Source organism: Trachypithecus francoisi, unplaced genomic scaffold, assembly GCF_009764315.1.
Source record: "Trachypithecus francoisi isolate TF-2019V2 unplaced genomic scaffold, Tfra_2.0 Lachesis_group20, whole genome shotgun sequence".
NCBI classification, from domain to species: domain Eukaryota; kingdom Metazoa; phylum Chordata; class Mammalia; order Primates; family Cercopithecidae; genus Trachypithecus; species Trachypithecus francoisi.
In genome coordinates, this window is record NW_022681466.1 from 56,406,004 (window position 1) to 56,432,990 (window position 26,987).

General features: G+C 40.4%; 1 protein-coding gene across 9 annotated transcripts in view; it reads left to right on the forward strand.

Annotated features, from left to right (window-relative positions):
• Nucleotides 1-411: 411 nt before the first annotated feature.
• GOSR1 (golgi SNAP receptor complex member 1) overlaps nucleotides 412-26,987 on the forward strand; it is a 55,190-nt gene continuing 28,614 nt past the window's right edge. For 3 of the 9 annotated variants that reach the window (XM_033184452.1, XM_033184458.1, XM_033184460.1), the window contains exons 1-6: nucleotides 412-558; nucleotides 4,579-4,699; nucleotides 8,144-8,231; nucleotides 8,576-8,683; nucleotides 13,776-13,867; nucleotides 17,207-17,281. In XM_033184452.1, coding sequence (XP_033040343.1) covers nucleotides 528-558; nucleotides 4,579-4,699; nucleotides 8,144-8,231; nucleotides 8,576-8,683; nucleotides 13,776-13,867; nucleotides 17,207-17,281 — 515 coding nt within the window. In that variant the 5' untranslated portion in view covers nucleotides 412-527. Of the gene's footprint in view, nucleotides 596-4,578; nucleotides 4,700-8,143; nucleotides 8,232-8,575; nucleotides 8,684-13,775; nucleotides 13,868-17,206; nucleotides 17,282-26,987 lie in introns of all 9 variants that reach the window. The other 6 variants (XM_033184453.1, XM_033184459.1, XM_033184454.1 and 3 more) reach the window with 4 other exon arrangements.

A 26,987-nucleotide genomic window follows, 5' to 3' on the forward strand; every position in this document is an offset into this window, starting at 1 on the left:
AGGGCTGGAACTAGAACTACTGTAGACACAAGGAAAGCAGCCAGTGGAGAAGAGCGCATATGCCAGAGAACGTGGATGATGGAGCACAGGCGGGGAGGTAGGATGAAGGAAATGGCTCTGGGAAGAAAGGGTCTCTGTGTCTGAGAAAAGAAGAAATTGGCTGAAGATACACATTAGAGACAAGGTGAAGGAAATTGAGGGAGTTGCCTGAGGATGATTCTCCTCCCAGTCAAGTAGGCACCTGCTGAGAGAAAGGATAAGCCGAGATAAGGGAGATGATGATGGTTTGGGGCGCAGAAAGCGGGAATGAAAGACAGACATTCAGAGAGTGTCAGGAGCTAAAGCTGAAGTTTTTGATCTGTCGCTACTTAAAAGCTGTAAGATAACGAATTGATCAGCAGGCGGCAGTGTCCGCGGAGGTTCGCATCCCGTCAGCCCTGGCGCTCGGGGCGGAAACAGGCGCGGTGGTGACTTTCTGGCCTGCATCGCCTCTGCTCCCCTATCCCGGCTGACGTTGGACAACAAAGATGGCGGCAGGAACCAGCAATTACTGGGAAGGTGAGGGCGAGAAGGCCTCCGGGTGCGTCCCACGCGGGTGAGAGGGGCTGAGTGAGGACAGATCTTGGGAGAAACAGCAGAGGAAAGAACCAGACCCCCGGAGCGGCCGAGCTGAGCAGCGGGGCTTGCCTAAGTGGGAGCCCCAGGGCCTTGGGGATACCGAACGGTCTGGGGCAGGGGTCTGGCCTGGCCGGCCCTTGTGAGCGGCACGTGGGGCAGGGGTTGGACAGAGTGGACAGAGCGGGGATGTGGAGGAAGAGGGAGCTGAATCGCCTGGGTTGAATTATGTTGAGGGAGTAATGGAACTCGGACGAAGGGGCTTGGGGTACGAACTCTGAGAGGAAACGAATGTTGAGGGAGAAGATCCAGAGCCCGGGAGACTGGAGGAGTCGGCGCAGTGGAGTTGAGGTCACTGTTGGAAATCTGAGTGGGAAAAGAGAAAGGAGGAACTTGCATTCCGGTCCGCCGGAGGAAGTATGAAGAGAATGGGAGACAGAATGTCTCCTGTTGGGTCCGCATGACAACTACAGGCTGGGAACTTCAGGATTGGGTGTTTGAAGGAAGAGAAAATAACTTACCTTACTGCTCTGGAGTCTTAGAATCGGTTTTAATGAAAAAGTTGAGAGAACCTGTGTGAATTGCAGTTACATTTGCTATACTTCTCCCACCAAAAAACCTTCTTGTGATTTGACAAATGCATTTATTTAATTCCTGAAAATATAGTCCGATAAAGTGAGCTTACGTAAAACTCATTTCTGGACAGTGGTGATCAATAAGAGCAGAGAAAGCTCACCTTTTTCTCCCAACTCTCTCTTTGCTTTACCGCAGCATAGAAACTGCTTTCCAAATTCCTTTGACCTGTTTCTATTGCTATCCACTGAAGCCTCTAGAAACCACAATATTGTCACTATCAGCCCCTTGGTCTAAGAAACTTCATTCTAAATTTATCCAGATTTGCCTGTCATACTTTCTAAATGCTTTTACTTATGTTTCCTACTGGAGAAGACAGTTATTCCAATCACAGAAAAGCGTGCTTATAGTTTAAAACGTATATCACAATGCCCATTTGAAATGTGTGTACTAGATAGAAAACTTTTTATTTTATTTTATTTTTTGGAGACAGAATCTAGAGTCTTGCTCTGTTGCCTAGGCTGGAGTGCAGTGGCGCGATCGATCTCGGCTCACTGCAGCCCCCGCCTCCTGCGTTCAAGAGATTCTCCTGTCTCAGCCTCCTGAGTAGCTGGGACTACAGGTGCGCGCCACCACACCCGGCTAATTTTTGTATTTTTAGTAGAGATGGGGTTTCACCATGTTGGCCAGGATGTTCTTGATCTTCTGACCTCGTGATCCGCCCGCCTCTGCCTCCCAAAGTGCTGGGATTACAGGTATGACCCACTGCTCCTGGCTGCTAGAAAACTTTTTAAAATTATATGGAAGAGGCTACTGATATCTTTATTACTAGTCGTTAGGCTGTGGTTTTTTGAAGCAGCATGCTATGATATTACAGCAGCTCATTACTGACAACCTACTCTGTGCCAGCTGCTTTAAGCATATGATTACCAATACATAGGCAACCCCTGAAGGTAGGGGTTTAAAAAACCAGAAGCTGAAGGTCATAGGTTAAGTAGATTGTTGATAAATCTTAGAGTCAGTAAGTGGCTGTGCCGAGATTTGAACTGGCTTTTGGTCTCTGGGTAAATATGCTCCACTATGTTAACTACGCTTTCTATTTCTGGTTGAAAAGCATATTGAAATAATGTCTTGTATTCTTTATCACTGAAAGAGAGATTCTTATACCATTACCTCTGGTACTTCTGCCCTTTTATTTTAACCTTTACTTACCTTGAATGAGAATACTCATATCTGTGTATGGTTGTCCAAACTGTGGCTTCTGTCACACAACCCCTTAGATGCCAGACTGCTAAACCAATTTCTCTACTTGCTTGTTTGCTTCTGCTGTTAAAACTTACGTACTTATTTCTATCATACTCATATTCGACCTTGTTAGTAGCACATAGTTTATTGTTAGTTTTAGCCCTCCAAATTACTTTCAGTAAGTTTTTTCTTTTTTTTTCTTTTAAAGACGGAGTCTCGCACTGTCGCCCAGGCTGGAGTGCAGTGGCTCAATCTCCACTCACTGCAAGCTCTGCCTTCCAGGTTCATGCCATTCTCCTGCCTCAACCTCCCGAGTAGCGGGACTACAGGCACCCGTCACCATGCCCAGCTAATTTTTTGTATTTTTAGTAGAGATAGGGTTTCACTGTGTTGGCCAGGATGGTCTGGATCTCCTGACCTCATGATTCACCCGTCTTGGTCTCCCAAAGTGCTGGGATTACAGACGTGAGCCACTGTGCCTGGCCTCAGTAAGTTTTTTAAAGGCGGTTTTTGGCCGGGCGCGGTGGCTCAAGCCTGTAATCCCAGCACTTTGGGAGGCCGAGACGGGTGGATCACGAGGTCAGGAGATCAAGACCATCCTGGCTAACACGGTGAAACCCCGTCTCTACTAAAAAATACAAAAAAAAAAAACTAGCCAGGCAAGGTGGTGGACGCCTGTAGTCCCAGCTACTCGGGAGGCTGAGGCAGGAGAATGGTGTAAACCCGGTAGGTGGAGCTTGCAGTGAGCTGAGATCCGGCCACTGCACTCCAGCCTGGGCGACAGAGCAAGACTCTGTCTCAAAAAAAAAAAAAAAAAAAAGCGTTTTTTGGCGAGGCGCGGTGTCTCATGCCTGTAATTCTAGCACTTTGGGAGGCCCAGGCGGGAGGGTCACTGGAGCTTAGGAGTTCAAGACCAGCCTGGGCAACATTGTGACACCTCATCTCTAATAACAGAAAAAAAAGAAAAAGAAAAAGGCAATTTTCGTGGTAACTTTTTTTCTTTATGTTCAATTGAGAAGTCATTTTGGTCTGGGCATAGTGGCTCACACCTGTAATCCCAGCACTTTGGGAAGCCAGGGTCGGTGGATCACTTGAGGTCAGGAGTTAAAGACCACCCTGGCCAACATGGTGAAACCCTGTCTTTACTAAAAATACAAAAATTAGCCAGGCCTGGTAGCATGTGCCTGTAGTCCCAGCTACTTGGGAGGTAGTTGAGGCATGAGGGTTGCTTGAACCCAGGAGGTGGAGTCTGCAGTGAGCCAAGGTCATGCCACTGCACTCCAGCCTAGGTGACAGAACAAGACTCCATCTCAAAAAAAAAAGATAAGTCATTTTGCTATTATGCAAAGAAGTTCATGAGCCTAATAAAGCTTTGGAACGTAAAAAGCAAAATCCCTTTCAAAAGAATAATGGCTTCTTTCTTATAACATTAACTGGTAAGTTGATAATGCTGGTCATAACCCATAGTTTTAGTTCCTTTGTGATTTGTATTCTCTTCTTGTTTTTCTCTGAATTGCAGAATTTTGGTTATTGCTATACAAATAGTTTCAGGAAGGGTAGAACAACATTTGTTTTCTAGCCATCTTTGGAGTAAAGCTGCAAAGTTGCATCTCCCATTACTACTTCCCTTCTTGTCCCCTCTGAAGTTTATAAGTGACTAATCTGTTTTGCTGGGCAAGTCCTTGGTTTCCTTCTTTTAAGACTTTTCTTTTCCTTTTTTGTTTTTCTTTTGAGACATAGTTTTGTTCTTGTCACCCAGGCTGGAGTGCAATGGTGCAATTTCGGCTCACTGCAACCTCCACCTCCTGTGTTCAGCAATTCTCCTGCCCCAGCCTCCTGAGTAGCTGGGATTTCAGACGTGCACCACCACGCCTGGCTAATTTTGTATTTTTAGTAGAGATGGGGTTTCTCCATGTTGGTCAGGCTGGTCTCGAACTCCCGACCTCAGGTGATCCGCCCGCCTTGGCCTCCCAAAGTGCTGGGATTACAGGCGTGAGCCATCGTGTCCAGCCAACACTTTTCTTTATGGGTGTAGCTAGATCAGTATATGATCATTTTCATAGTTTGTTTTCTTCAGAATAATCTTGTGATTTTTGTGTCTACTTTTTATGTCTAATTGTATTTGTTGTTGTAATTTTGTTAAAGATCTCAGGAAACAGGCTCGACAGCTGGAAAATGAACTTGACCTGAAACTAGTTTCCTTCAGCAAACTATGTACAAGTTACAGTCATAGCAGTACCCGAGATGGAAGACGCGACAGGTATAGGTACTACCAGATTCTGTCTCTTATGCCTTAACTATGCTTTTAAAGTGTTAAAAAATAAACTAAAATATATAACTTCTGTAAGTTGGTCTGTTCGTGAAGTTTTGGTGTTTTGTCATTGACTGTTTTATTTTTTAGTGACTTATTAAAATTCTTCCAAATTCTTGAGACTAGCATTTATTTGGAATCTTTAGACAAAGATTGTTACAATGTCAGGAGAAGCCTGCTAGAACCTCAGAATAAGTTTGTATTAAAAATATGAGTGTCTAATTCAGCCAGTGTAGGGAAAAGGTGGCTGATTTCCCCATGTGGTATGTATTTCTTGTGTTTTCCAATTGCTAAATGGACCTGTGGATCTACCCAGGTACCAAGTATACATACTGCTTTTCCGGTGTTTATTCTATTAGAGAGTATCTAATGCACTGTGTATCTTTGTTATTCATTATCAAAGCTGTCTTTAATTTTGGTACTTTTTTGAGAAACTAGTATATTACCATATTAAATGTATGGAAAATATGTTCTTATCTTTGAAGCTTATGCTCATTTTAAGTCATCCACTTGTTTCAAGAAAATATTAGGAGTAGACAGGTACAGTGGATCACACCTGTAATCCCAGGACTTTAGGAGGCTGAGGTGGATGGATCACTTGAGCCCAGGAGTTCAAGACTAGCCTTGGCAACATGGTGAAACCCTGTCTCTAAAAAAAAAAAAAAGAAATAAAAAAGAAATTGTTTTAAATTAGGCAATATTTAAGACAGTTACAACGAGTAATATCATGGACCCCCAAGTGCCTATCTCCCATTTTAAAAAAATGATAATTACTCATTCCATTGAAGCCCCTTTTGGCCCCCCACTTTCTCCCACCCCTTAATCAACATGTATTCTTACTGCATGTTTGTATTCCTGAGCAATTCATCGTATTCTCTTATGTTATATGGTATATATATAGTATAGTTATTTTACGACTTTTTTTTCTTTAATATTTTTGAGATTCAGCAATGGATTCATTTAACTCTGGTATATTCATTTGTAATTTATATGTAGTATTTTATGACTGTATCACAGTTTAACCATTTGATAATGGCCATTGTTTCTAATTTTTGCTAATTAATAATAACAATTTTGATAGCTGACATAGAGTGTTCATTATATGTTAGGTAAGCACTTTCTATAAATACTGCTGGGAACATTTTTACACAGAATGTTTCTATATACCTAGTGGCGAAATTGCTGGTAGCAGAGTTGTTGTTAATCCACACTTATTTTACATACTTTTTCAAAGATTAGAAGTGAGTAGGGGCCGGGCGCGGTGGCTCAAGCCTGTAATCCCAGCACTTTGGGAGGCCAAGATGGGCGGATCACGAGGTCAGGAGATCGAGACCATCCTGGCGAACACGGTGAAAACCCGTCTCTACTAAAAAACAAACAAACAAAAAAAAAAACAAACAAAAAAAAGAAGTGAGTAGGATATTTGTCAGCTAATAAAAACAATAAAATCTGAGCTTGGATTTGAATCTAGGTCTATCTCCAGACCCACAGTCTAAACCCTACCATATTGTGTACATTTGAACAAAAAGCTAATATCAACACTATACCCAAAGTACTGTTTCTTTGCATAAGGACTCATTGGTTGTAAAGGCAGCAGGGCCAACATTGACTCTAGGATCTCAAAATAAATTACTAACACATCAAATAGATTGCATTGCTTTGGACTTGGTTTTATTTAGCAAGTAAAGAGAATGAAGAATGTTCTTTCTATGCATTTTCTATGTTCTGTGTGCTTCACGAGCTAATACTTTTTTTATTCCTCTAAAGGAAAAACTATCTTGAAAACATTTCCTAAGAAATTCTACCACAAACTGAAACTGGCTTTGTAGCATTACTTCAGCCTAACTACCCTTTTAAATAAAAATCTAAGACCATGAGGATCAAAATTTGTTGTGTATTCTAAAGTGTCTTGTTTGATACTCAGGTTGGAAGCGTGTCACAATGAGTCAACTAAGCAATAACTAGAATATTATTTATTCCAGGAATCTTTCTTTCTTTCTTTTTTTTTTTTTTTAACTTTCTGTATTTTGAAAACTTCAATGCCTATGAATCATTCATTACCCACCTATAAGATGAATTAAATTTAACTGAATCCTAGTATTGTGAAGAATTAGTTTTTGGCCATTTCCCTTTAGTCTTTTTTTTTTTTTTTTTTTTTTTTTTTTTTGAGACGGAGTCTCGCTCTGTCGCCCAGGCTGGAGTGCAGTGGCCGGATCTCAGCTCACTGCAAGCTCCGCCTCCCGGTTTACGCCATTCTCCTGCCTCAGCCTCCCGAGTAGCTGGGACTACAGGCGCCCGCCACCTCGCCCGGCTAGTTTTTGTATTTTTAGTAGAGACGGGGTTTCACCGTGTTAGGCAGGATGGTCTCGATCTCCTGACCTCGTGATCCGCCCGTCTCGGCCTCCCAAAGTGCTGGGATTACAGGCTTGAGCCACCGCGCCCGGCCTTTTCCCTTTAGTCTTACACTGTCCTGATGAATATATGAATATAAGGAGTATGGAATAACCAGTAGTAGAGATTGCTCTCGCATTCATTCATTCATTCAACAAACATTTAATGAGCATCTACTATGTGCCTGGCTCTATACTAGGTGCTAGGCATATATCTATGAATAAGAGCAGTTTTCCTCCCTTCATGAAGCTTTAATTCTGTTGGCATATTGTTCTTTTTCATATATCTGGTAGAGGAGGATTTATATTAATAGTCTACAGAGCATTTTTTAATCTTTTTCATTTGCCACACCCAGGCACTGTCACAGGGTAGGACAAAGTCTTTGGTAAGATTGGAAGCATAGTCATTGCCTGGGCATTTATCTGTGTCCGGTATAACTCAATCTGTATTGAGCTGCTCATCAGATGCTAATACATACCTAACCTGATGAAAGTTAGTGGTGTTTTAGAAAAGGCAAAAGAAACACTCAGGACAGGTGGGTTTAGAGTATGAATCTGTCAAACATAAGTTTTACTTATAAAAAGATAGATTTTTGACTATTCAGATTTGAAAAGGCAATTTAACACAATTCTATGAAACAAAAAGATGATTGCATACTGTAAGTGGAAATGTAGAAGATTAGTACCAAAGTATGCAGGTGGCTGTATATATTGAATTTAAAGCCAGTTCCTGAGTATTCGTTAGCTAGTTATCCAATCTGTGCATCATTTAAACCTCAATCTTATTTCCTCTTGGTAAGAGTCAAGGAAAGAAGAGAGAACTTAATGTTGAGGTTGAAGGAACCATAATTCCTTTGGGGTAAAAATGTAAAAGATTGTTTCTTACAGACCCTATATAACATAATCCATAATTCATTTTATGATTCATATTAATTACCTGATTATTTTAAGTATGTTTTAAAGGACTGCATTTGAGTAATGGATCCTCTTTAACTGAACTTCTTTTTAGTTCTGATACAACACCCCTTTTAAATGGATCAAGCCAAGACAGAATGTTTGAGACAATGGCGATTGAGATTGAACAACTTTTGGCAAGGGTAAGTGCTTTCTGTTAAATGGCTGTTTTGCAAATAACTGTGTACTTGTTAGATAGGATCCTGGATTATATTGAGACAGACATGTTTAATGAAATTATCCATTCCATTCAAGATGTGTACCTCCCCACACCACTTGAATTTTGATGACAGCCATTCTCAGGTGATACGATGTTATTTTGGTCTTTATGGATTATATGGGGGAATGCTTAATTCTTACTTGATACCTTGTTTTTTGTTTTGTTTTGTTTTGCTGTCAACCAAAAGGGCATATAGGCAAATAATTTGCTTTTAGCTGTTTATAGTGCTTAGTAAAATATTTTTATTTTATTTTTCTTTATTTCTAGCTTACAGGGGTAAACGATAAAATGGCAGAATATACCAACAGTGCAGGTGTCCCCTCCTTGAATGCGGCCCTGATGCATACATTACAGCGGCATAGAGACATATTGCAGGTAATATATTGGGCTTGAGACATTTTCATTATCACAGGAGTTCGGTTTTTTTTTTTTTTTTTAATCCCTGCATTGGATATGTGCACATGTATTTAAAATGACAAAGAGAAACATCTGAGAAAATAAATGCCATGCTAGAGGGACTTGTTTTACTTTTTTTTTTTGGTCACCATTGTAAAATTCTGAAAATATCTAATAGCTCTTGCTATTTCCTGGTGAAGTTGAGTAATATTCATCACTGGGTAATATACTTCCATTCTGGGAGACCTAGCTAGCTAGCTGTAACAGTGAACTAGCCAATGGTCATGTATAGACAGTAACATTGTGGGTTAGAGTGTGCTTTCATGTGGCTTTGAAGATAATATGGAGGGGGAATGATTTACTGTACTTACTATATTGTTTGAGAACACAATAAATGTTTATGCACCAATGAAACTAAACTCTTAAAGATTTAAATGGAGGATATGTTAGAAATACAGTAGTACAAATAGGAAGGCAATTTTTTTTTTTTTTTTGAGATAGGGTCTCTCTGTCACCCAGGCTGGAGTGCAGTAGTGCAATCACAGCTCACTGCAGCCTCAACCTCCCAAGCTCAAACAATCCTCCTACCTCAGCCTCTCGAGCATCTGGGACCACAAGCACATGCCAGCACACCTGGCCAAATTTTTTAAAGTTTTTTGCAGAGACAGGTCCTTGCCGTGTTCCTCAGGCTGGTCTCTAACTCCTGTGTTCACAGGTTTTTGCTTTGTTGCCCAGGCTGTTCTCTTAACTCCTGTGTGTGGGCAGTCTACCCACCTCGGCCTTCCAAAGTGCTAGAATTACAGGCATGAGCTGCTGTACCAGCTACAAATATTTTTAATACTGTGAAAAGTCAGCAACTATTTCTAATTTTAAAAACTGTTTTTAAAAGTAGGAATAGATGGCCAGATGCGGTGGCTCATGCCTGTAATCCCAGCACTTTGGGAGGCATGAGGTGGGTGGATCACCTGAGGTCAGGAGTTGGAGACCAGCCTGGCCAACATGGCGAAACCCCGTCTCTACTAAAGTACAAAAATAAGCCGGGCAATAAAAACATTCCCATTGAATAAAACAACACAAGGATACCCATGATCGCTACAAATGCATAACATTGTTTTTTAAGTTCTTGATGGTGCAATTAGTAAAAAGAAATGAAATGTAGGCTGGGCATGGTGGCTCACACCTCTTGTCCCAGCACTTTGGAAGTCTGAGGTGGGTGGATCATTTGAGGTCTGGAGTTGGAGACTAGCCTGGCCGACAGGGTGAAACCCCTTCTCTACTAAAAATACAAAAATTAGCGGGGCATGGTGGTGGGTGCCTGTTATCCCAGCTACTTGGGAGGCTGAGGCAGGAGAATAGCTTGAACCCTTGAACCCGGGAGGTGGAGGTTGTAGTGAGCCAAGATTGTGCCACTGCACTCTAGCCTGGGCAACAGAGTGAGACTGTCTCAAAAAAAAAAAAAAAAAAGTTGTAAATATTGGAAAGGAAGAGGCAAAATTTCTGTGAGGTAGCAGGATAAAATTATATGTCTAGTACACTCAGGAAAGTTACCTGATAAAAAGTTGAAAACAATTAAATTCAGTAAGATGGTAGATTATAAAATGAATACATAAAAGCAAATAGTTTTCCTACTATGATGGGAAATAAATGATAACCTGTTAGAAAATATAATGGAAGAAACTATAAAGTATTCATGTATGAATCAAATAAGAAATGTGTAGGACTTGTATGTGCAAAATTCTACTGAGGGACATAGAACAAGATTTAAGTAAAGGAAAGAATTACTCCGTTGTTGGATGGGAAGACTTTCGTCTAAATTGCATGACATCCCAGTGAAACAGCAGGGTTGTTTTGTTGTTTGTTTAATTAAAAACAAACGACAGAACTATACCAAAGTTCATTTAGAATCATAGACATACAAGAACAACCAAGAAGAACAACCTGAAAATGAAGATAAGTGGTAGAGGGTCTGTAGTTCTCCCAGATCTTAAAACCTGTTAAAAAACTGAAATAGTTGAAATAGTTTGATACTAGAGAAAAATAAAATAAATAAGAACAATTAAACAGAGTAGAGTTTATATGTAGACCCAATTACGTATGGAAATTTTTAGTTTCTGATAAAGATGTTGTTTAAAATCAGTGGGGCAAAGAGAAATTATAAAATAAATGGAACTATAACCATTGCCTAATTATTCGGGGATTAAAAAAAAGAATTCTATCTCAATCCTCACATCCAGAACAAATTCCAAATGGATCCAAGAAGTGTAGAAAAAGAAACCATAAAGCAGAGGTGAAATTTATAAACTTTTGAGCAGAAAGGACTTTCTAAATAAGACTTGATACTGGAAACTGTAACAAATGACTAATTTGCTTACTACACAGAGAAATAATAGAAATAAGAAAAAGACAGTAGAAAAATGGACAAAGGATATAAAATTGCTTACAAAAAATGAGTGGCCAAAACTATAAAAACAGTTTCAGCAGTATTTCCAAATAAAAATACAGAAATCTAAAAGAGGTGATTTTTCGCCTGTCAGGTTAGCAAATGTTGAAACATTTTATAACCCATTATTGGCAAGAGTAAAAATAAAAAAACAGCACTCATATATTGCTGGTGGGAACATAAATTGATGTAATGTTTCTAGAAGGCAGTTTAGCACTACCAGAATGTAAATGAATGTAACATTCTTTGATCCAGTTATTCTTTTTTTTTTTGAGATGGAGTCTCATTCTGTTGTCCAGGCTGGAGTGTTGGAGTGCAGTGGTGCAATCTCGGCTCACTGCAGCCTCCGCCTCCCGAGTTCAAGCGATTCTTCTGCCTTGGCCTCCCGAGTAGCTGGAACTACTGGCGTGCACCATCACGCCCGGCTAATTTTTGTATTTTTAGTAGCAGTGGAGTTTCATCATATTGGTCAAGCTGGTCTCAAACTCCTGACCTCGTGATCCACCCAGCTCAGCCTCCCAAAGTGCTGGGATTACAGGCGTGAGCCACCGTGCCCAGCCCTGATCTAATTATTCTATTGCTAGGCATTTACTCCTTTTTTTTTTTTTTTTTTTAAAGCTCTGTTGAACTTAATAGACATTTACTTTTTAAATACACTTTTTTTCTTTTCTTTTTTTTTTTTTTCAGACAGAGTCTCACTCTGTCACCCAGGCTGGAGTGCAGTGCGTGGTCTCGGCTTACTGCAACCTCTGCCTCCCGGGTTCACACCATTCTCCTGCCTCAGCCTCCTGAGTAGCTGGGACTACAGGCGCCCGCCAGCATGCCCGGCTAATTTTTTGTATTTTTAGTAGGGATGGGGTTTCACCGTGTTAGCCAGGATGGTCTCCATCTTCTGACCTCGTGATCTGCCTGCCTCGGCCTCCCAAAGTGCTGGGATTACAGGTGTGAGCCACCATGCCTGGCCTAAATATACTTTTTTTTTTAAAAAAAATAAAAGAGTTCAGTTTAAAAAAACATATAAGAATGTTTATTGGCAGTAATTTTTTTTTTTTTAAACAGAGTCTTGCTCTGTTGCCTAGGCTACAGTGCAGTGGTATGATCTCAACTCACTGCAACTTCTGCCTCCCAAGTTCAAGTGATTCTCCTGCCTCAGCCTTCTGAGCAAAGTAGCTGGTACTACAGGTGCATGCCACCACACTGGCTAAGTTTTGTGTTTTTAGTAGAGACGGGGATTCGCCATGTTGGCCAGGCTGGTCTCGAACTTCTGACTTGTAGTGATCCACCCACCTCAGCCTCCCAAAGTGCTAGGATTACAGGCATGAGCCACCGTGCCTGGCTCTTGCAGTATTTTTAATAGCAAACAAAATGAAAACAACTAAAGTGTTTATCAGTAGGGAATTTATTAAATTGTGATAGTCATAAGATAATATTCTATGCAGCTATTAAAAAGAATGATGTTTTCTTTTTCCTAATATGGAAAGATTGCTTGATACTTTTTGAAGTACAAAAAGCAGGGTGTACATCAGAATGTATATTATGATTTATTTGGCAAAGTGAAAGAAATAGATAAGCTTGTATATGTAAAAACATATTTCCTAGCCAGGTACAGTGGCTCACACCTGTAATCCCAGCATTTTGGGAGGCCAACGTAGGTGGAACTCTTGAGGTCAGGAGTTCAAGACCAGCCTGGCCAACATGGTGAAACTTCATCTCTACTAAAAATACAAAAATTAACTGGATGTAGTGGCACACTCCTGTAGTCCCAGTACTGGGGAGGCCGAGGCACTAGAATTGCTTGAACCCGGGAGGTGGAGGTTGCAGTGAGCTGAGATGGCACCACTGTATTCCAGTCTGGGTGACAGAGCAAGACTCTTGTCTCCAAAAAAAAGAAAATAATAATTTCCTGGAAGAAAATACAAAATGATGGTAACAGTTATGAGGTGTGGAGCAGAATGTTTTGTTTTCCTTTGTTTCACCTTTATTTCTTTTGGTGCCCTTTTAATATTCTCCTCCATGTTTATGTATTACTTTTGTTTTTTAAAAGGTCAACAGGGACTCTGTGGGAGACGAGATTTTTATTTTCTTCTTTATCTACATCTCTGAATTTATGAAAAGTAATGAATATTCTTAATATCTTTTAACAGTGGTACAAAAATAATAGAAAATGTTTAAAGATTATTTTGTTCCTTACAGTTCTCTTGATTCTATTCTTTTTTGTTTCGGAATTAAATTTTTTGTGAGAGCTCCAAAATGATGAACTTTGAAAATAAACTCTGTTATGTTTACTGTTAAGTAGAAAGAGCCTCTCAAGTTTTCTCCTAGACTATTTGAAGTTATTTTATATTAGAATTTTTTTCTTCTTAATTCTGTCTCATAAGACAAAGTACTAGGAGGTTCAAAGGAGAGTGATGTAATGGCTCTGTTTCCCTAGCACTGAATTATTTTCATTTGAAAGAAGTTGGTCACTCTTCAGCAAAGTAATTTTAAAGTTATTTTTACCTTTGGTTAATTTAATTTTTTAAATAGCAGTTTTCTTGACAAATATACAATGTGATGATAATACATAACTGGTTCAGTGAGATGAAAATCCTTAATTAGCTTCTGTTGAGATTGGATGTTGATTTATTACAGGATTATACACATGAATTCCATAAAACCAAAGCAAACTTTATGGCAATACGGGAAAGGGAGAATCTCATGGGATCAGTACGAAAAGATATTGAGTAAGTTGCCTTTTATATTATTTTGTAGAATATTTATTCAGATTTGGCTTTAGGATATGTTCACGGTTAATTGCAAATTCAGTGGCAGAACCATGGTTGAGATTTCAGGGTTTCCAAGTCCCATTTCACTGTCTTTTGAGCATTGATGCTACAATGTCATCCTAATCTACTTTTCCATTTTTATCTCATGCTTCCTCTTGCTTTATCATTGGCTCCTGCCAACCTTGACTTTTCTGTCTTAATTCAAAGTCCAGCTTAGATGGTATCTTCATGGTTCTCTCATCTCTTACCACCCACCCTAAGAATTATAATGTTACTTTTATGATCCTCTGCAGATGTGTCAAAGAAAAAAGAAATTCTGTAATTATAACATTATCAGTAACTGAAGCTCTCCATGTTTCTCTTCCTATCACCTATCACTTGCCCCTCTCCCTTGTCCCAACGATTATATATTACAAACAATATGTACAAATAATATGTACAAAAATAATATGTACAAACTCATAGCCTTATGTTAAATTATTTAAGGACTCCCAGCATTCTCATACTGATCTCAATCTATAATTTCAAATATTTGTTTTTTTCTTCTGTCCCTTTACCTCACTTTTAATGATCTATTCTAGCATTTCATATGCATTTTTGGAGATTTTTTCACAACTGAACGCTACTGACAAAGTCCCGTGGACATCTCATTGAAGCTAAAGACTTTCCAGTTTGGAACCATCGAATGATACCTGTCATCATCTCATTTGTGATAAACTATGTGATATGTTTTATAAACTATGATACACATTTATCATAAACTATATTATATGTACTCTCAGAAACACTTTCCTAGAGATCCTTTATTATGTTGTAACAATAACAGTTTCAGCAGTAAAACTGTTGTAATATTTTTAGTCCTTCAGGACATTTAAGTCTTTTGTTTAATTTCTGTATAGTCCATTTATATATACATTTTGAGGAAGGCACAATGGCCATAAAAGATATGTTCATCTATTCGTTAAACTGTCTCCTCAGTACCAACTCTGAGTTAGCCACAGTAGAAGGTAGAAATGAAAAGACCGGCCAGGCGCGGTGGCTCACGCCTGTAATCCCAGCACTTTGGGAGGCTGAGGCAGGCGGATCACTTGGGGCCAGGAGTTCAAGACCAGTCTGGCCAACATGGTGAAACCCCGTCTCTATAAAAATATAAAAATTAGTTGGGCGTAGTTGTAGGCGCCTGTAATCCCAGCCACTTGGGAGGCTGAGGCAGAAGAATCGGTTTAACCTGGCATGTGGAGGTTGCAGTGAGCTATGATCGTGTCGCTGCACTCCAGCCTGCATGACAGAGCAAGACTCTGTCTTAAAAAAAAAAAGAGAACCCCGTCTCTACTAAAAAATACAAAAAACTAGCCGGGCGAGGTGGCGGGCGCCTGTAGTCCCAGCTACTCGGGAGGCTGAGGCAGGAGAATGGCGTAAACTCGGGAGGCGGAGCTTGCAATGAGCTGAGATCCGGCCACTGCACTCCAGCCTGGGTGCAAGAGCGAGACTCCGTCTCAAAAAAAAAAAAAAAAAAAGAGAGAGAGAAAGGATAAGACCAATGTGGCCCTGTAAGAGTTTAGAATCTAGGTGCTAGAGGAAAGTATATGTAGTAATTTACACAGTAATTTTTAATATATTATATTTTTTGGCCTCACAGCAATCTTTTGGTTAAGATAGAAATCATCAGTCTCATTTTACAAAACTAGGTATTGAGACACTTGTCTAAGGTGAAGTGACTGTGAAATGATGGAGTATAGATTTAAATCCAAGTCATCATGTGTTCTTGGTTATATCATTCTGCCTTCCTGGGTGGTGTTTTCTCCTGTGCTTTGCACAGTAGCCCTGCATCTCAACCAGTATTTCAGTTTTAACAGCAGGACTCTTTTTTTGTCTTACTGTAGTATTTGTTTTTTTTTTTTTTTGAGACGGAGTCTTGCTCTGTCGTCCAGGCTGGAGTGCAGTGGCCGGATCTCAGCTCACTGCAAGCTCCGCCTCCCGGGTTTAAGCCATTCTCTTGCCTCAGCCTCCCGAGTAGCGGGGGCTACAGGCGCCCGCCTCCTCGCCCGGCTAGTTTTTTGTATTTTTTAGTAGAGACGGGGTTTCACCGTGTTAGCCAGGATGGTCTCGATCTCCTGACCTTGTGATCCGCCCGTCTCGGCCTCCCAAAGTGCTGGGATTACAGGCTTGAGCCACTGCGCCCGGCCACCCTTACTGTAGTATTTGTATACTTAACTTGAATTTTAAAAATTTTGAGCTGGGCATGGTGGCCCATGCTTGTAATCCTAGCACTTTGGGAGGCCAAGACAGGTGGATCACTTGAGCTCAGGAGTTCAAAGCCAGCTTGGCCAACATGGCGAAACCCCATCTCTACTAAAAATATAAAAATTAGCCGGGCATGGTGGCGGACACCTGTAATCCCAGCTACTTGGGAGGCTGAGGCACGATAATCACTTGAACCCGAGAGGCAGAGGTTGCAGTCAGCCGAGATGGTACTATTGCACTCTAACCTGGTTGACAGAGTGAGATTTCATCTCAAAAAAAAAAAAAAAAAAAAAAAAAGCAAAAATTAGCCAGGCATGGTGGTGTGCTCCTGTAGTCCCAGCTATTTGTGGGGCTGAGGCAGGAGGATCCCTGGAACCTGGGAGGTTGAGGAGGCTGCAGTGAGCCAACATTGTGCCACTGCACTCCAGTCTGGGCAACAAAGTGAGAAAGTGAGACTGTGTCTCCAAAAAAAAAATTGTTCCTGATACTTTATTATTAGTGGAAAACAGAAAAATTAAATTTTCGATAGTAGTGATAAGAGTAATTTTTTTTTTCAACTTCAATACACTGAAGACCAAAACGGTTATCCTTAAGTGTGCCAAAATGAGCAAATCTTTAGCTTGATTTCAGTGTTCCTTAGGCTTCAGTTGGTGGACTGCATGTATTATTGTGAAAGAAAACATTTCATTTCAACAGCTTTCCCACCCTGTGTGCTATGTACTAAATCAGTCCTAAGTTTTACTTCCGCTTGGAGAAAAATGAAGATATCAGAGATAGGAGGTAAAGGAAAAGTAAGATTTTTTTGGTGGGTTGTTTCAGAATGTTGAGTTATTTTGGTGAAAAACAGTAAACTGTGAGGCCTAAATTAGAGAGGCAGAGGCATTAATATTTATCTACTTATAATAACATTTTTCAGAGGGAAATGCAAAGGATTATGCACTTTTATTGTTCATTCAAAACTGTGGAGAGGCTCAATTTTTCTACTTTCAAGATCACTAGGGGTCAGTCACTTAATCTGATTTTGTATTCTCTGCCAAAACTCTTTTGTTCCAGATCATATAAAAGTGGGTCTGGAGTAAACAACAGAAGAACTGAGCTATTTTTGAAAGAACATGACCACCTTCGAAAGTAGGTATTGAATGTATGTGCATTATGTGGTTTTCCATGTTTATTAATTCATTTACTTATGTAACCAACATTTTATGTTTATTATAATGAGTGCCTTGTCCGTGCTAATTCATTTTATTTTCCTAATGACTCTTTTCAATAGAAAAGGAATTGCAGCTGTTCCAACCATAATTAGGAAAGATCCCGTGCTGTTGACTATTTCACATCACTTAATTGTTACCTTAATGTGATTTTTTTGTTGTTTTGAGATGAGTCTCGCTCTGTTGCCCAGGCTGGAGTGCAGTGACTCAATGTCGGCTCATTGCAGCCTCTACCTCCCGGGTTTAAGCGATTCTCCTGCCTCAGCCTCCCAAGTAGCTGGGACTAGAGGTGTGTGGCACCATGCCTGGCTAATTTGTTTGTATTTTTAGTAGAGATGAGGTTTCACCATGTTAGCCAGGATGGTCTCCATCTCCTGAGCTCATGATCTGCCCGCCTCCGCCTCCCAAAAGTGCTGGGATTACAGGCATGAGCCACCACCGCACCTGGCCAGTGCGTGCGCCAATTCTCTACAGAGAGAAACAGACAGGATGAAACTGAGTGTAATAAGAGGTCCTGATGAATTAGACGAGTTGTTGAGACTGAAAAGACGGGCTTAGTCATTGCTCTCAATATGATAACACGAGCTTCTAAATACTTTTCTTAAATCAATTTTTTTTTTTTTTTTTTTTTGAGATGGAGTCTCGCTCTGTCGCCCAGGCTGGAGTGCAGTGGCCGGATCTCAGCTCACTACAAGCTCCGCCTCCCGGGTTCACGCCATTCTCCTGCCTCAGCCTCCCGAGTAGCTGGGACTACAGGCGCCCGCCACCTCGCCCGGCTAGTTTTTTTGTATTTTTTAGTAGAGACGGGGTTTCACCGTGTTAGCCAGGATGGTCTCGATCTCCTGACCTCGTGATCCGCCCGTCTCGGCCTCCCAAAGTGCTGGGATTACAGGCTTGAGCCACCGCGCCCGGCCTTTTTTTTGTAAATTACAAATACTTGCTAGGTAATAAAATAGCATTAAAATTATTAGTAAAATATGTTTACAAAATAATGTGAAAAACTAGTTTTTCAGTGTTTTTGTATTTCATTTGCTAAGTGCTTTGAGGAAGAAGTGGCAAGATTTTTTTGAAATAACTTTAAATAACAAAAGCTATAAATGCCTTTCATAGTGCTCATTTTAGAAAGTACAGATAGTTCAACAACACAAAAAGAAAGTTGAAATCACACATTACTACAAATTCTGTAACATTGTTTACTCTTCAGTAGTCCAAGCTTTTTCCCATGTAATTTGATTTTTTTGTTTTGTTTTTTTTAAATAAATGGTGCATATATTCCATAATAAAGATAAACCATAAATGATGTAACCATTTCCCTAATATTGGCCTTTTGGATTGTGTTCTGTTTTTACTATTATACATAGTAAAGCCTTTGCTGTGTCCATCGTGATTTCCTCATGATAAATTCCTAAATTAGAATTGCAGGATTAGAGAACACACTCGTTTGTAAAGTGTGTCCTATAATATTGGCAAATTTCCAAGTTTGATGTTTTGCAATAGGGTCAGATTTTTATGGCTAGAACTATGTTTAAGCTTATGCTTCTTCATAAATATTGTTTTTTCATGTTATTATAACTTTTTACTTGTTCCAAAAGTACATATTTTTGCCTGGAAAAAGAGCAAGTCAGTTTTTGTAAATGAATGCCAGACTTAAACATACATACACACACAAAACTTACTTTGTAATGAATTGTTTTTACCAGCTCTCCTTAATACTCTTTTTATCTAAAAATAAATGCTGTTAGGTTTTAGCAATTTATGTTGTGGATGACAAATTTCTTTTCCTGTATGGTGGATAAAGTAACTTTCATTTTTGGCTTGTCTTTCCCTGAGTCTGTCAGTCAGAAGAAAATACTGACTTTGAATTAGTGTCAAGCTTGTAGCTACTTGTTTTTTGATGGACTGCTTATACATTCTTACAGGGTTTTCGGTTGCTATTTAGATTAATTTCTCTTTCTTTACATAATTACTCTTTTTCAGTACTCCCTGATATTTTTCTTCTTGAAAAAGTACCTAGTTAATTTTGTATTTTAAAGTTCTTCTCCTCACCCCAAGAATTTCTGCCTTTATAATCTTTTCTTTCTTTTTTTCTTTAAGACAGAGTCTCACTCTATGCCGAGGTTGGGTGTCGTGGTGTGATCTCGGCTCACTGCGCCCTCTGCCTCTCGGGTTCCAGCGGTTCTCCTGCCTCAGCATCCTGGGTAGCTGGGACTACAGGCACCTGCCACTACACCCAGCTAACTTTGGTATTTTTAGTAGAGATGGGGTTTCACCATGTGACCAGGCTGGTTTTGAACTCCGACTTCAAGAGATGCACCTGCCTCAGCCTCTGAAAGTGCTGGGATTACAGGTGTGAGCCAATGTGCCCAGGCTTTTTTTTTTTTTTTTTTTGACTTGGGGGTCTCACTCTGTCTAATATGGCTGATTCTGGCCAACATGGTGAAACCCCGTCTCTACTAAAAATACAAAAATGAGCTGGGTGTGGTGGTGGGCTCCTATAATCCCAGCTACTTGGGAGGCTGAGGCAGGAGAATTGCTTGAACCCGGGAGGCGGAGGTTGCAGTGAGCCAACATCGTGCCACTGCACTCCAGCCTGTGTGACAGAGTGAGACTCTATCTCAAAAAAAAAGATATATGGCTGATTATATTGTTGCTGTCTTTATAGACAGAGAATTAAGGAGTAAAGAGGACAGACAGACTATATTACTTCAAACATTGAAATGCCATGATTTATCCAGAATCATGCATTCAATTTCCTGACCATGCATATGGTGCTTTTTCTCTAGAAGCATTTTGTCATTTTGAATAGAATATGTCTTCTGTATTTACCTTAATGAAGTTGACAACTTTCAGAGGTTTTCACTGGTGAAGACAAACTTGAATAAGGAGATAACTTACACAAGCAGAAAAAGCCTCAGCTCTTCTGGATTCCTTTAATGCCAGTGGTCATCACCAGGTGTAGATCAGTCACCCTTTACCCAGGCTGGGACCTCCACCTTCTCATTTATAGGTGTATCACCTTAGCAATCTTCTGCATCTCACTGTCACCCAACACATTTTCTCCTTCCAAGCCTCTGCAGTCTCACGAGTTTGTATTTTTCTTATAACTGACCTTCCTACCCTATCCAGCCTGGACCTCATAGGAGATTAACTGAAATACTCCCAATGTTGGGCCTTTCCTGGGCCCCTGTCTTCCTTCTGTACCCTGATAAAATGCCAGCCCAATCCATAGTCTGTTGTTCTACTTCTGTATGAGAGGGCTAAAGAAAAAGCAACTAGTCATACAGATGAACCCTGTTTTAAAGTAACTGTTAAATCTTTTCAACCTCATCTGAGTACTCAGCCTTTCCTGATGCCTTTTGCATGCCTAGTCCTCCTGTTTAGTTCTCTCATTCTCTTCAAGAACTTTACCAGATCTTCTCATTCCCCCTCTTGACCTTCCTGTCTCTTCACCTGATACAGAGGTTCTTAGCTCCTACTTCAGTGAGATGTTTAAGGTTTTGCTCTTTTCTATAAATTGACCTATAGGAGTATCCCTCTTTACCCCTTTCCTATAGTTGTTAGGGGATGGAATGTTTGTCCTGAGAAGGCCAATACACGCATCGGACGCTTGTCTGTATCCCCATTTGCTATGTAAGTATTTGACTCTTCAGCCATCCGGTACACTGTCTCTATCTCTGGTTTATACATGTTGTCTCTGTGTCAGTACTCATTTCAGCTTTAGCCCATTGACTTCTTCCCTCACAACACTACTGAACTTGTCAATAAGGCACATCAGTGATCTCCTACATGCCAAGTCTCACGGACATTTTTCTTCATGTTGTTTGACTGCTGCTCTGCCTGACTTGATATTATAATCTCCTTTCCTTGAAACCCTAGGCTACTGTAGCACTACACTTTACTGATTCTCCACTTACCTTCCTTACTTCTTTTTGTTTTTTTCCTGAGTCCCTCCAGGTATGGCCTAGGAATCCTTTTAAACACAGTGCTCCAGGCAGAAATTAGTTGGAGTTAGTTCACAAGATGCAATTTATTTGCCATCCACCCTTGCATTTCAGCTCTGTTATTTGTCCTTGACATGCCTGTCTATAAAAACACTTTCTCCTTCCCAGAGATGGCAGCTAACAAGACCTAGCAAAGAGAAATGGGAATTTTCATTCACAATTTCATAGGGAAAGCAATTGGTAAGATTATTTTACTGCCAAGGATAATAAGATTAATGAGAGAGTTGAAGAAAGAGGCATGAATTCTGAAATTGTCTAGAACCATCTAAGAGGTAAAGCTGAGGAGTTGTTTTTTTGTTTTTTTTTTTTTTTTGAGATGGAGTCTCGCTCTGTCGCCCAGGCTGGAGTGCAGTGGCCGAATCTCAGCTCACTGCAAGCTCCGCCTCCCGGGTTCCCGCCATTCTCCTGCCTCAGCCTCCGGAGTAGCTGGGACTACAGGTGCCCGCCACCGCGCCCGGCTAGTTTTTTGTATTTTTTTAGTAGAGACGGGGTTTCACCGTATTAGCCAGGATGGTCTCGATCTCCTGACCTCGTGATCCGCCCGTCTCAGCCTCCCAAAGTGCTGGGATTACAGGCTTGAGCCACCGCGCCCGGCCAGCTGAGGAGTTTTATCCATACTTGTAGGCTGCGATTGTTTTCATAGAAGTACTCTCTGATTTATGGGCATGTTATTGAACACAACTAGAATTGCAGATTGTGTGCGTTTAATACATCAGCTTAAAAATCCTTGACTTTTTTTTTTTTTTTGAGACGGAGTCTGGCTCTGCTGCCCAGGCTGGAGTGCAGTGGCCGGATCTCAGCTCACTGCAAGCCCCGCCTCCTGGGTTTATGCCATTCTCCTGCCTCAGCCTCCCAAGTAGCTGGGACTACAGGCGCCTGCCTCGTCGCCCGGCTAGTTTTTTGTAGTTTTTAGTAGAGCCGGGGTTTCACCTTATTACCCAGGATGGTCTCGATCTCCTGACCTCGTGATCCGCCCGTCTCGGCCTCCCAAACTGCTGGGATTACAGGCTTAAATCCTTGACATTTAAAAATACCTTTGGCAGAGTTTTACAGTAGTCATGATATTTAAAATTTATTCTAATTTGTTGGTTTCTTAGAGTATAATTTCATTTGGTCACATGTATGATAAGGACATACAGACTTCTTGCTGGGGACATTGGCTCATGCCTGTAATGCCTGTAATCCCCACTACTCAGGAGGCTGAGTTGGGAGGATTGCTTGAGGCCAGGACTTTGAGATGGGCCTGGGCAACATAGCAAGACTGTCTCTAAAATAATAATAATAATAATACTGAGTATATTTTTTGGTTTCTAGGGTTAATTTTTTCATCTTTCTCTCATTAATTTACCACTTTTATCTGACTAAGATACCTTAAGTTTCTTTATTCCTTGGATTGGTAGTATAATGAAATTATTTGGGCAGGGTTTTGAAACCAGAGAGACCTGGGTTCAAATCCTGGTGTGGACTCTCTCTTTTGAGGTAAAGTCCTTTAAATCCTCTGACTTTCCAGTGTCTTTTAAATGGGTAATATAACCCTTACTTTATGGACTGTTGCAGAGATGAGAGAGGATGTATGTAAAATGTTTACCTATTATAGTGCTTGATATGTAGTAGATGAATTCTAAAATTATACTGAGCCATTTTTCCCATAGTGGCTTTAGAAAAGAAAAGTATACTCATACATTAGAATTGTGCACCTAGGGCTAAGTGACTCTAGCCCTGTGGAACCTGTCAATGCCAGAATGGTATGTAGGATTAGATAGATTAATGTCACCTGACCCTGATTGTCTATTGAAACTCAATGTATGGCCAGGTGCAGTGGCTGACGCCTGTAATTCCCACACTTTGGGAGGCCAAGGTGGGCGGATCACTTGAAGTCAGGAGTTCAAGACCACCCTGGCCAACCTGGTGAAACCCCATCTCTACCAAAAATACAAAAATAAGACAGGTGTGGTGGCAGGCGCCTATAATCCCAGCTACTCAGGAGGTTGAGGCAGGAGAATTGCTTGAACTTGGGAGGCAGAAGTTGCAGTGAGCTGAGATCGCGCTACACCATGCCAGCATAGGTGACAGAGCAATACTCCATCTCAAAAAAAAAAAAAAAAAACTTTTTAAATTACTCTTATTAGTCATTAGTCTTATATATCAGTATAATGAATACTTTATTTATTCAAAACCTCTTTTTTTTAGACGGAGATAATAAAATTTCAGTTGCATTCCACCTGTTTCTTCATGTGCATGTCTGGATGCACGTGTAATTTGTTGGTACCAGTGTAATTTGTTGGTACCTGTTTCTTCATGTGCATGTCTGGATGCACGTGTAATTTGTTGGTACTTAGCATCTGTGTTGTGGAAAGTATTGTGCTGGGTGCTGGAGATCGCACAGGTGGCATCATCCCTGTCCTTAATGAGCTCAGCCAGAGGGGGTGGGGAGCAGAAAAGAAATGTGAATCGGTAGTTTCAGTGCAAAGTAATAAGTGCTTTATTATGATGTGCAAAGGTTTGTGCGCACCCTAGAGGAGCACATAAAAGGGAGTCATTAACTTCCTGAAGCTTCTGAAAAGGCTTTAGAGAAGTCAGACATTTGATTTGATTCTTGAGGAATGGGTAGGTGTTCTCCAAGTAGAGAGAGAAAAAGATTGAAAAGTTGAAACTCAGACCTCATAACCATGCCTTCCTGTCTTCTCTTCTTAAATCTGTATCATTCCTGATACATTATTAAATGGATCTATTTTGAAATGTCGTGCATTTACTCCACGTCCAAACCCTCTCCCAGGTTATAGGCCTCACTCATGCACCTGAGGAGGACACACAGGGCAAAAGAAAGTGAGCAGTGTGGGGGGCTCTGAGGGTCATGGGGGTCAGCCGAGGCTGCCATTCTTTTTCCTCGTAAATCAGATTTACTGAGGTAGAACGTACTTGCAGTAAAAATGTATCCATTTTAAGTTTACAGTTTGGTACATTTTAACAAATGTATAGACTCTTAACTGACACCATGGTCAAGACAGAGAGTATTTCTATCACCTCCAAAAAGATCCTTATTCCCCTTTGGAGTCAGTCCTTGTCCCCCAGTCACGGGCAGCTGCTTTACTGGCTTTCTGTCACTATAGATGAGTCTTACCTTTTCCAGAATTTTATACAAATGAATTCATACAGTCTGCACTTACTTCACCTAGCATAGTGTTTCTGAGATTCGTTGTTTTTCTTAAATGTCAGTAATTGATTTCTTTCTATAGCAGAATGACTTCCATTGTATGGTATACCACAATTTCTTTATCCATTCAACCATTGTTGCACATTTGGGTTATTTTCAGTTTTTGGCTATTACAAACAAAATTATTATGAACATTCATAAACAAAACTTTGGTCATACGTTCTCATTCCTTTTTTTTTTCTTTTTTTTTTTTTTGAGATGGAGTCTCGCTCTGGCACCCAGGCTGGAGTGCAGTGGTGCAATCTTGGCTCACAGCAACCTCCGCCTCCCAGGTTCACGCCATTCTTCTGCCCCAGCCTCCCGAGTAGCTGGGACTACAGGCTCCTGCCACCAAGCCCGGCTCATTTTTTGTATTTTTCGTAGAGAGGGGATTTCACCATGTTAGCCAGTATGGTCTCAATTTCCTGACCTCGTGATCTACCCACCTTGGCCTCCCAAAGTGCTGGGATTACAGGCATGAGCCACCATACCCGGCCATTCTCATTCCTCTTGAGTAAATACTAGGAGTTGTATTGTTGAGTTGTATGCTAAGTATGTGTCCCAATTTATAAGAAAGTGTCAAACTTTTCCAAAGTGGTTATACCATTTTTGCATTTCTGTCAGTCATATGTGAGAGTTCAGATTGCTTTAAGTCCTTGCCAACACGCCTTTCTTTTGTAGCCATTTTAGTAGAAGTGTAAGGGTTTTTATTGTCATTTTGATTTGTATTTCTCTAAGGACTGGTGATGTTAAGCCTTCCTTCAAGTGCTTATTAGCCATTTGCGTATCTTCTTTTTTATTATTCACAACTCACAGGTTATTATGACATTTGTATATCTTCTTTAGTGAGGGGTCTGTTCAAGTCTTTTTGCCTTTTGTTGTGGGCCTTTTTCTATTGTGTTAAAAGGGTTCTTTGTGTACTCTGGATGTAAGTCCTTTGTCAGATAAAGGTTTTGCAAGTATTTTCTTTGAGCCTGTGACTTCCTTTTCATTTTCATCTGGTGACTTTCAAAAGAGCAGAGTTTTTTAATTTTGATGAAGTCTGATTGATCAGTTTTTTCTTTCTGATTCATGTATTTTTGGTCTATTTAAGATTTCTTGGCTGTCCTAAGGTTACAAATTTTTTTCTTTTGTTTTCTTTGAGGAGTTTTAGTCTTAGCTTTTTTATTTGTTTGTTTTTAAACCTGAAGCATCATACAGTTTTAGCTTTTTTTTCTTTTTTTTCTTTAGTTTAAGTTCTAGGGTACATGTGCACCACGTGCAGGTTTGTTACATATGTATACATGTGCCATGTTGGTGTGCTGCACCCATCAACTCGTCATTTACATTAGGTATATCTCCTAATGCTGTTCCTCCCCTCTCCCCCAACTCCCCAGCAAGCCCGGTGTGTGATGTTCCCCACCGTGTCCATGTGTTCTCATTGTTCAGTTCCCACCTATGAGTGAGAACATGCGGTGTTTGGTTTTCTGTCCTTGCGATAGTTTGCTGAGAATGATGGTTTCCAGCTTCATCCATGTCCCTATAAGGGACATGAACTCATCCTTTCTTGTGGCTGCATAGTATTCCATGGTATATGTGTGCCACATTTTCTTAATCCAGTCTATCATTGATGGACATTTGGGTTGGTTACAAGTCTTTGCTATTGTGAATAGTGCCGCAATAAGCATATGTGTGCATGTGTCTTTATAGCAGCATGATTTATAATCCTTTGGGTATATGCCCAGTAATGGGATGGCTGGGTCAAATGGTATTTCTAGTTCTAGATCCTTGAGGAATCGCCACACAGCCTTCCACAATGGTTGAACTAGTTTACAATCCCACCAACAGTGTAAAAGTGTTCCTATTTCTCCACATCCTCTCCAGCACCTATTGTTTCCTGACTTTTTAATGATTGCCATTCTAACTGGTGTGAGATGGTATCTCATCGTGGTTTTGATTTGCATTTCTCTGATGGCGAGTGATGATGAGCATTTTTTCATGTGTCTGTTGGCTGTATAAATGTCTTCTTTTGAGAAGTGTCTGTTCATATCCTTTGCCCACTTTTTGATGGGGTTGTTTGATTTTTTCTTGTAAATTTGTTTAAGTTCTTTGTAGATTCTGGATATTAGCCCTTTGTCAGATGGGTAGATTGTAAAAATTTTCTCCCGTTCTGTAGATTGCCTGTTCACTCTGATGGTAGTTTCTTTTGCTGTGCAGAAGCTCTTTAGTTTAATTAGATCCCATTTGTCTATTTTGACTTTTGTTGCCATTGCTTTTGGTGTTTTAGTCTTGAAGTCCTTGCCCATGCCTATGGCCTGAATGGTATTGCCTAGGTTTTCTTCTAGGGTTTTTGTGGTTTTAGGTGTAACATTTAAGTATTTAAAACATCTTGAATTAATTTTTGTATAAGGTGTAAGGAAGGGGTCCAGTTTCAGCTTTCTACATATGGCTAG